A 10874-nucleotide genomic window follows, 5' to 3' on the forward strand; every position below is an offset into this window, starting at 1 on the left:
CCTTCCTTCCTTCCTTCCTTCCTTCCTTCCTTCCTTCCTTCCTTCCTCTCTGCCTCCCTCCCTCCCTCCCTCCCTTCCTTCCCTTGTACCCTGCTTGTGTGAGGAGAGGGGGATCCAAGCTGGAGGGGGTACAGTGAAAGCTGAATAGCCCAAGGAACCCTTAGGTGAGAGCTTGCTGCTCCCTGCTCTCAGCAGTACCAGCATGTGCTTTGTTTTTTTTCTTCTTAGTTGATGGTGATAGTAACATTTGACCATTTGGAAGAATTAAAATGCATTCCAGCAGTCTACAGAGAACTGCACCAAGAACTCGTGGCATCATGATGAAATTGTTGGGCCGGAGTCCTGGCACCTGGTGTTAGTGAGTCTTGTCCTAAAGCACAATTGGTTCCTTGTACAGAGGCCCCATCTCTAATGAAGGTGTGATTTATATGGGAGCCTGTGTCCTGTGGTCCTAATTGTGTCACAAACAATGGAGTTGCTCCACCAGTCTTCTAAGAAATGGGTTCTAATTGTGGGAGGCATAGGACAAACTGAGAATCAGAGAATCTCTGGAATGGAATGACCACCTAGTTCCAGGTCAACCTACATCTGCATCAGAATCTCCTCTAGTCCAAGGGATCTAATGGCCAGAATCACCCTCCAGGTGAGCTCGCTACCTCCATCCTCCTTGTGAGATTGTGACAATTACCAACTTTTCCCTAACTCTGAGACTAAATCTGCCTCTTTGAAAATTCTTACCAATGTTCCTTGTCATGTTTTCTGGGGCTTGTGTTGAACAAATCTGATTCTTCCTCTAGGTGGTAGACTTTTGAATGACTGAAAAGAACTATGACAGCCCCCTTAAATTTTCTTTTCTCCAAGCTAAACACTCCCAATTCGAAGGGACTCAGTACATCAGCAGCATAAGAAAGAGGAAATGTTAAAAGGAAGATAATTGTTGAGAAATGTAAATTCCTAGTAGTGGAAGTAGGGAATTTAACTGTATTTCAATAGATCAGAAGATTATTGACAAAGTTGGAAGGGAACTTGGACACCAAAATCCTCATTTGACATAAAAGGAAACTGAGGCTGGAGGAGTTATTGATTTGCCCAGGATCATCCAGCTAGTAAATATCTGAGGTAGGAGCTGAGTTCAAGTCCAGCACTCTATATGAGGCATCACCTAGCTACTCTTCCTAACTCTTGTGAGAAGCAGGGCAAAGAGTAGACTTTCCATTTTTGGAGCAGAGGGCAGGGATTAGGCAAATATTTAGAAAACAGGGAATGATAAGCAACAGCAATGTTTGACTCTTCATGACTCCATGAACCATATTATCCATGATATTTTTCTTGGCAAAGATACTGGAGTGGTTTGCCATTTCCTTCTCCAGTGGATTAAAGAGGTTAAGTGACTTGCCTTAACACAGTTAGTACTTGTCTGAGGCTGCATTTGACTCAGATCTCCCTGACTCCAAGTCCACTCTATCCACTGAGCTATCTAGCTGTCTCCTAAGCAAACAAAGTTGAAATGACTTGCCCAGGGTCACACACCTAATAAGTATCTGAAGCCAGATTTGAACAGCGTGCAGAAGCTAGATAGTCCTTAATGTGTACTCAACATCTGTTCTTCTGGCATCAAGATTCTCCTCCCTCATCCCTGACCCTAAGAGGAGAACTGGTCTCATCTGCTTCCTAACCCTAAATTCCAAAGTGTGTATTAAGAGACATGTTTTATGAGAGTGTTGATAGACAAGGTCAAAAACAAGAGAGAAACACTTTGTGGCTTTTTGCATGATTCTTAGGTCTACATATAAAAATCAACGTAGTGCAATAAACCTATTTAGCAGTCCCATTGGACAGCCAGAATGCTTGGTCCATGAGCATTGCATAATGAGAGACATTATTCTGTCTTTTTCCTTGGAAGGTTTATGTACTGGAAAGATGATATTAAATTCCCTTCTTTCACCCACAACTTGGAGTTTGGATAATGATCTTGCTGAGGACACGAACACTTGGTGATTGTGATTCTCTTCCCAAACATGTTATCAATGCATTTTATGGATGCCATCTAAATATGCAGTTCAGTCCTTGGTCCTAATACCTTTAAACTGTAGTGATATTAACCATCACAGGTCGGCATTGGACAGACCAGGAATCTTAAAGCCTGGGTTTTATGACGTGGCTGTCACCGAAGACCTGGGGGACCTTTCTGGGTTTTGGTTTCCTCACCTACAGAATCATGAGGGAAAGAATCTATGATTTCAAAGGGTCTTTCTAGCTCTAAGACTATGATTTAGAGCAGAGATTGGCAAACTATAGCAGACTTATGCTTTTATCCTTATCAAGACTTTCCAGTGTGAAGACTCCCTCCCCCAGTGCAGATCAGCAACTTTCTAGAAGCTTAGAAGTAGCTAGACGGTGCAGAATATAGAGTGGGGGGACTTGGAATCAGGAGGACCTGAGTTCAAATTCTGCCTCAGACAATTACTAGTTAAATAGTCCTGGGTATGATGCTTAATCTCTTTCAGCCTCAGTTTCTTTCTCTTTAACATGGGGATAATAGTAACACCTACCTCCCAGGGTGCTGTGAAGATCAAATGAGATATTAGATGTTAATTGCTTTGCAAACCTTAACTATTAGACACTAGTTATTCTGTCTTCTACAAGTAGAAACCATAAGAAAAGAAACTGGAAATAATTCCAGAGAGTGTGGATAGCTTCACCTCCAGCAGAGATTAAGAGGTTGTTAGTGCACTCACGAGAAGAGGCAAATGGTCAACTCTAGATGCTCCAGAACCTACTTCAGTCACAGAATCCATGTCTTGCTGATGGGTTGAGACGCGCCCAAGGGCCTCGGTAGGCGTCCCCGCAGGAGAATGACTTTGCTGCACGAGATCAGGGAGGTTGATGTGACCAGCAAAACCATTGCTGTCAGTGTGCCCGGAACGTTTTTTCTCTCCAGATGACTGTGGAGGAACAGAAGAGAAAAAGGGAAAATGAAATTACTCCAGAGTCAAAGCCAACACCATGGAGCCCTTCTTCATTGTCTCCACCATGTGGATTTAAAGAGTCAAGTCAGGCACAGCAAACACCAAGAAAAAAGGCATACTCCTTTGGAAGAAATTGAGTGTCAGCTCTGATTCTCCCCCCACTGCTGCTCACGTCCCATCAAAGTCACTGGACAAAGTGTAAGCCTAGCTAATGACTAGCTCTTGATGCCAGAATCTATGAAACAGAATCATTTGTTTCTGGGAAACATTAAAAATGGTCCATGGCTTTCTTAGAATTGACAATTTTATATGCATCATTTGGAGTACTTTGATGAAATAAAAACAGCACCAAAGAGTAGCATTTCTCTATGTATTTTTTCACAAGGTATACGCCCAATTTTCATTAATGGTTAACTATTCAGAATTGAAAGTGTCACCTTCCAATTAAGTGTCAGAAGCTCAATCCTAGTTCATTTTATCATCTTTCCATGTATGTATTGGGTATCTTCTCTCCCTCGAAACCAGGAGTTCTCCACCATTCTCCACCTGGCCCCTTTGGCAGTCTACTGAAGCTTATGGATTCCTTCTCAGGATAATGTTTTTAAAGGCATAAAATAAATACTTAAGATTGCAAAGGCAGGGAGCCATAATTTATTGAGGACTAGTATCAGAGTTGGAGTTCAAATCTTGCCTTTGATGCATACTAACTGTGTGACCATGGGCAAGTCACTTACTTGGTACCCTAAAAATGCTAAGACTCTCAAGATATAGAAAGCTGCTGAAGATATGTATTGTTTCATTGCTCTTGCAACCCGAACACCTAGTATAAGACCAAGAAGTGAGTAGGTGTTTAGCAAATGCTTGTTGATTGATTGGTTTGAAGGATTCTGTTAAGTTGCAGGCACTACATTTTAGGAAATAAACTGGACATTAAGCAAAGGAATGGGACAAGGGTCTCCGTATTATACAAATGAACTCATCGTTTCTCCCCCCACCCCCACCAACTCTTCCTTCTTCCTGACTCCTCTAAGACTGTTGAGGGAAGCACCATCATCCTGTCACCCAGACTCACAACCTAATTGTCATCCTCCACTCTTCACTTCTCAGTCTTGTGATGCCATTGGTCCTAATCAAGGATGAACGATGAATGACCTACAACAATTCTTCCACCTTTCAAACCATGTCCTGTCATTTCTACCTACATATTATATACATATCTTTCTTTCATCTGACATTGCCACCAGCCTCTCATAGGCCCTCATTGTCTGGATATCACAGTAGCTCAGCGGGTGGCCCCTTTGTCTCAAGTCTCCTCCTACTCCAATCTATCCTCCACTTAGCTGTCAAATGGATCTTCCTAAATTCTGGTCTGATAACATTAGCTCCTTATTTAATCAATTCCAATGGCTGCCTATGATCTCCAGGATCCAATATTAAATCCTCTGTGTGGATTTTAACGCCCATCACAACCTGCACCCCTTCTACCTTCCCAGTTCTCTTGCACCTTACTCGCTTCTGCATACTGTGACCCAATGACATTGGCTTCCTTGCTGATCCTCTCATATGACATGCCATTTCCCAACTCCTGGAATTCTTCTGGCTATCTCTCATGCCTTGAACTCTCTCCCTCTTCCTCTCTGCATCCTAGCTTCTTCTAAGGTTATATGACTTGCCCAGGGTCACAAAGCTATCACTAGTCATGTTGACCTTTGTCTTGCCAATGGATTCTTGCCAATGGAAGAGAGAGTGAGACTGACAACTTTGCACAGCTCTGCCTCACTGAAATCCAACACATGCACAAGTCAGACATCACCCTCGTGATGTCATCAGTCCTATTCGAGAATGAAGGGCGAGCAACAACACAGCTGCTAAATAGCAGAGGCAGGATTTGAATCCAGATCTCTCCAACTCCAAATTTGGCACTTTACTACATCTCATTGCCCCTCAAATTTTGTCGTTTCTCCTCCTCCTACCTGCCCCTTCATCACCCTATGAATTACCTGCCGTGTCATTTGTAGGTGTTACCTTCTATATCTCTTCAACATCTCTCATGTCTCTCCTCTTCCTCTACTCACACAGTCACAGGGCTTCATCGGCTTCACCACCTCTCACATGTACTAGTGAGACAGCTTCCCAGTTGGTCTCCCCATATCTCCCTCCTCCATCCTTCTTCCAAATAGTGACCAAAATCATCTCCCTAAAGCACAGGTCTGGCAATGCTCCAACATTTTCAGTGTTTCTTGTTGCCTCCAGGCCAAAATACAAACACCTTGCTTAGTGTGGTATTTAGAGCCCTTTGCCATCTGGCTCTGCCTTACCTGGCCAAATTTCTATCACAGCCTTTCCCCTTTGCACCTTCCATGTGCCAGTAAGAGGCCACCTGCTGTCCCTGGAAGTTGGCATTCCATTTCCCCCTGCCTGAAATACCTCTTCCCCTCTGCTTTTTGGAACTTTTAGCTTCTTCCAAGGCTCAGTTCAGGATTTCTCTCCTCTTCTGAAGCCTTTCCTGGTCTATTGAGTTGGAAGGAGCTCTTGTGCCCCTGCAATTATCTAGTTTTGCCTCCTTATTTTACAGAAAGGCTCAGAGAAAGGAAATACTTTACTTAAGGTCACACAGACAATATGTAGCAGTCAGGATTCGAATCCAGTTCCTCTGACTCTGACTCCAGTAGAAAAAAAAGGAGAGCAAGGTTTACTTCTCATGTTTTAATCTACAGATATTGGGTAACTATCATAGTGCCTGGCACACACTGGAGCTTCACATATATTTGTTGAGTCAAATTGAATGATGAGATCAGAGAGTCTCACCAGAGCCAATGACTGGAGTAGACTGGACATGGGGATCATCAGAGTTGGAGGGCAAGTTGAAGAGTAACTGAGAGGGCAGGCTATTAAGAGGCGTAACACTATGAGGATATCTGAATATGATGGCAGGACATATGGGGGAGAGGAAGACTACCAGCTAACGCTGTAAGCTTGGTACCCCAGGGCCAGCTGTAGCTGCTGTGAGGTTAGGTTAGTGATGACAGTGATGACAGTGACAGTAATGACGACTAACATTTATATAGTGCTAACTACAAACCAGGCTGTGCTAAATGCTTCACAATGATCTCATTTAACCCTCACAACAACCCTGGGAGGGTGCTGTTATTATCATCATTCTCATTTGACAGCTGAGGAAACTGAAGCAAACAGAGGTTAAGCGACTTGCCCAGGGTCACCTAGCTAAGAAGTGACTGAGGGGAGATCGGAACTCAGGTCTTCTTGATGTCAGATCCAATGCTCTCTCTCCTGGGCCACCTCTATGTTAGGATGAATTATGAACAAAAGTGTACCTTCATTAGCCTTTTCTTCTTCACAATGTCTCTCATACTCGCCCATTCATCTGTGTAAGTTTCTTTTAAAAAATCAGTTATAGGGGCGGCTAGTGAATAGAGAATTCTAGTGAATAGAGAACCGGCCCCGGAGTCAGGAGGATCCGAGTTCAAATGCGGCCTCAGACACTTAACACTTACTAGCTGTGTGACCAATTGCCCTGCCCCCCCCTCCAAAAAAAGCAAAAATAAAAACATCAGTTATATAAGGATCCTCCATTGAAAGACTTTGCATAAATTAATTAATTTAGAGAGTATCATTATTTTCCTTTGTTGATTTAACCCATCCATAAACATTGAATTTCCTTCCAAATATTAGATCTTTCTTTGTGTCAGGTTTTTTCATAGAAGTTATACATATATAATCTCTTTCTCTATATATACATATAGACGTGTGTGAAAGTTAATTAATGCCAAACTATTTAATGTCTTTTGTTGTAAACTGTTTTCTTTAAAACCAAAGTGATATCATCTTGGTTTCATCACCACTCAAAAATGTATAAACTCTTGTATCCTGTGACTTTTCTGTACTCATTTAATGGCGCAGTTTTTCTGTTTAGATGTTTAGATTTTCTAGGTATATTATCATGTCATCTGTCAAGAGTGATGCTTTGACTTCTTCATTTCCAGCGTTTATCCTCACAATCTCTTTCCTGTCTTAAAACGTGATTGCTGGCATTTCCAGTGCTGTCAAATGGAAGTGGTGAACATTTTATTTTCTATTGCATATATTACTGGCTCCTTTGGATTTTGTTGAGGAAAAATGCTTCTGTTCCTGTTCTTTTTTAGAATTTTTATTTAAAATCACAAATGAATTCTGGATTTCATCAAAAGCATCTCTACCTTTTGATATGATCATATTAGTTTTTAAATAATATTGAGCCAGCCTTGGCTACCCAGTATAAATCCTATTTTCACTATGAATAATTAAATATATTGATGTATTCTGTTAGCTAGTCTTTTATTTATTGTTTGTACCTACACACCAAGAGGAAAAAAAACACGTGACTGGTTTTGGTTGATTATCAAGAGAGTTGGATGAATAGTTCATGGGGCTGTACCACCTGTCCACATATCTTGGAAAGGCTCTGTAGAAGGACAATAGATTTGGAGTTCAAAATTCAGAAGGAGAAGGAGGGCAGGCTGGATTGTACTTGGGCAATTGAAGAAAACTTTTAATGACCTACAGCTCCTCTCTGACACAAAGGGCAATCTTTTTTAATACCAACATTTTCCTGGGAATGATGATGATGATGATGATGATGATGATGATAGCTGGCATTTATGTAGTGTGTTAAAGTTTGAAATGCTTTACACGTATTTTCTTATTTGCCCTTTACAATAGCTCTGGGAGGTAGGTGCTATTATTATTTCTGTTTTATAAATGTCAAAACTAAGACAGATAGAGGTTAAATGACTTCCCTATGGTTACAGAGCTGGTAAGGGTCTAAGGTAGCATTTGAACTCAGGTCTTTCTGATTTCAGATCCAATGCTCTGTTTTCCAAGCCACTCAGCTGCCTCAAGAGAGTGAAATATGGAAGAATACAATTTGGAGAATTTAAATTGTGGGTAACTCAAAGACACCCTGGGCTGAGGACACGATAGCATTTTACTAATGAAGAATTACCCAGAACAAGCCTTGCCAAAGATATCATATCAAAGGAATGTCTGCCCAGATGCCATCTAGCATTTTGTTGTGGTCAAGGAATAAAATAAATAGCATCTTATAGTCTAATTCTGTTGCATCAAGTGCTATTTTGTGTATCTCCTCATGGCTGGAATCCTCTGCCTCAGCCCCTCTGACGCGTTTCCTTCAAGTTCAAACCCCACTTCCTGAAAGAGACCTTTCTCCTCTCCCGTTTGCCCTCTGTATTATGTATCTTCAGAGTCGTTCACAGTTGTTTGCATGTTGTCTCCCTCACTAGAATGAGCTCCTTGAGGGCAGACAATGTGTTTTTGCCTTTCTTCGTAACCTGGTACTTAACACAGTGCTTGGCATACAGTAAATACTTAATAAATGCTTGTTGATGAAACGGATAATGACATTATTTGACCCATCTTCCATCTGAATCTGTGGTAAGGAACTATGGCGATTCAATAGTTATTTACTCTGGTATTTATTATTAAAGACGTGGGCTTTGGAAATACGTAAGATTTTGGATTCAAGTGATAGATACTCACTGTCATGGTCTATGACACCAGCATAGGCATGCCCAAAATGTTAGGGGAGCCTTTAAAGAGATTGTCCTCAATGAAGCTGCCATTGGGTTTGAGACATTAGCAATGCTAGCTCTTCAGTTTAAGCTGATATTGGATTCAATTCAATTTAATAAATAGTGCCTGCCTGCTGTAGGCATGATGCTAAAAGACCACTGGCCATTTAAAGTATATTCTATTGAATGAAACTCTTTCCATAGGAAAATACATCAGCGGACAATGCAGAGCTTTAGAGAAAACCACCCTTGAATTAGCCTCCCTACAACCATACATCTGTCTTCCACAGAGATCTTGTCTGGCTCTTTCCAGATACTCTTAGCCATCATTAGCTGCCCAGGGTCAAATAGCCAATACATGTCTGTCAGGACTTGAACCCAAGTTTTCCTGACTCCAAAGGCAGTCTGTGCATTTTCTCTCATCTCTGAAATGCATTCTCTCCTTTATTTCCATCTTTTAGAATCCTGGGTTTTTTACATGAGGCCCATCCTGATGCCCTTTGCTGACAGTCCCACTTCCTTCCCCTCCCCCAATTATTTTGCATTTCTTTTAACATATTTTATATATACTTATGTGAATCCATTACTTCCCCCTTCAGTAGAATGTTAGTTCTTTGAAGGCAGTAATTGTTCCATTTTTGTCTCTATCTCCAATGCCGAGCAGAGCTCCTGACCCAGACCAAGTGTTTACTAAGTGCCGTTGACTGATTGTTATTGCTTCTTTGAATACTGGTGAAGTGGGAAGGGAATGTAGACAGCATGAGAAATATCCCTCTTTCTTAAACTACTAGTTAAAAAATGAAAAATTGGAATTAATCCTCTGCACACAGAATTTTACATACCTGAAGTTTTGCCCTCTGCCTGGAATACTTGGGATGCCTGGTGGTGGTCACTGAGGCAGGGTGGACTGACCACTGGTGGGGTGAGTTTGGGGGTTGGCAAGGAAGGACTCCATTTGTTCTTTCATAGTCTAAGGAAATGTCTAGTTTGGATAATGGGAAAATTGTGCTTGTCTTTTTTTTTTTTTTTAGCTGAGGAGGTGAGGGCAAGTATGTAGCCTACTGAAAGAAATGATGTGATTAGAGTCTGAAAAACCCAACAAAACATTTGCGCTAAGGTCAGTTCCATCAGACACCTTCAATAGTTCTCTGCAGTTGGTCTTTACAGCAAAAGCCACTGAAAGGGTACAATTTTCCTGTTCAACTAACTGGATAACTCTTCCTTCAAACTACTGGCTGTCTTCAGTAAATAGATAAGAAAGACTTTGAAATAAGATGGAATGGGGTCAAGAAAGGCCCAGCTGTCCCTTTTTAGGGAGTTGTTTCATTGCTGTGAATGCCTGCTTCATATCCCTAGGCTTAAATTCTGTATTCACATATGTATATCTCCTGCAGAAGAATGGAGTGTATGGTAATTAAATCATGCTGTCAAAGAGGAGAGGGATATGGGAAAGAGGGAGGTGGACAATTAAAATCACTCATCCATTTCTGAGCAGCCTTTTCTCTCTCCCTTTTGTGCTTCCACAGAGGATGCACAGTCTGTGACAACTCCGAGATAAAACCACATGCACTTTGCATACACATTTCTCATCCCAACTCACCTCTCTTATCATTAAGGTTCCTTCTCTTGAAATGCTGCTAAATGTGTCTGCGTGAGAGGTCTCCAGGCCATGGGTTCCCACCATTGCCATATTGTACTGTTCATTACTTGCTGGAGCTCCTGTGGGTCTGCCAGAGGGGAGGGAACAATATTTATGATTAAATTTTCCTCAAACCCGCATGCAGTAAATAACTTCTTCCAGTCCAAGGCAATTTTCTACCTAGAGTTGACTCTTATGGTAATGAGGATGGCAGAAAACCCAATTAAGTGGAGTTTCTGTTAAATGGGATGCCAGTAAGACTTTTTTCAACCAGCCCTCTTAGCTATAGCTAGTTAAGCACAGCTGTGGTTGGCTTTTGTGAGACTTAATTCTAATGCCAGCTTTACAATACAGTGTGGAGAGAGAGCATAAGGTCTTCTCGAGAAAAGTCCATCAGTCAACAGTCAACAGGCATTTACTACACACGACGTTCCAGGCACCATGTTAAGTATTGGGGATACAAAAAATGGGAAAAACCAGTCTCTTCCCTCCAGGAACTAATATGCTTATGGGGGAGATGATGTGGAAAGTTGAGCCAGAGACTGCACCTGTTTCCTTTGTGTGCTTCGGAGAACAAAACACAGTGCCCTTCACACAGTAGGTACTTTAAAAATGGTGACTATTTGGCCAAAGCATATGTGCCCTTCACATAGTAGGTACTTTAAAATGGTGACTAAT

At 41.6% G+C, this 10874-nt stretch overlaps 1 protein-coding gene across 5 annotated transcripts in view; it reads right to left on the reverse strand.

The window, feature by feature from the left end:
- The window catches only part of TNIK (TRAF2 and NCK interacting kinase), a 433646-nt gene that overhangs the window by 38216 nt on the left and 384556 nt on the right, over positions 1–10874 (reverse strand). For all 5 annotated transcript variants that reach the window (XM_069083584.1, XM_069083583.1, XM_069083581.1 and 2 more), the window contains 2 exons: positions 10158–10284; positions 2781–2945 (listed from right to left, as the gene is read on the reverse strand). In XM_069083584.1, coding sequence (XP_068939685.1) covers positions 2781–2945; positions 10158–10284 — 292 coding nt within the window. The remainder of the gene's footprint in view (positions 1–2780; positions 2946–10157; positions 10285–10874) is intronic.

This window comes from Petaurus breviceps, unplaced genomic scaffold, assembly GCF_028583685.1.
Source record: "Petaurus breviceps papuanus isolate PSGF00001 unplaced genomic scaffold, PetGlider_PUasm1.0 173, whole genome shotgun sequence".
Classification (NCBI taxonomy): Eukaryota; Metazoa; Chordata; class Mammalia; order Diprotodontia; family Petauridae; genus Petaurus; species Petaurus breviceps.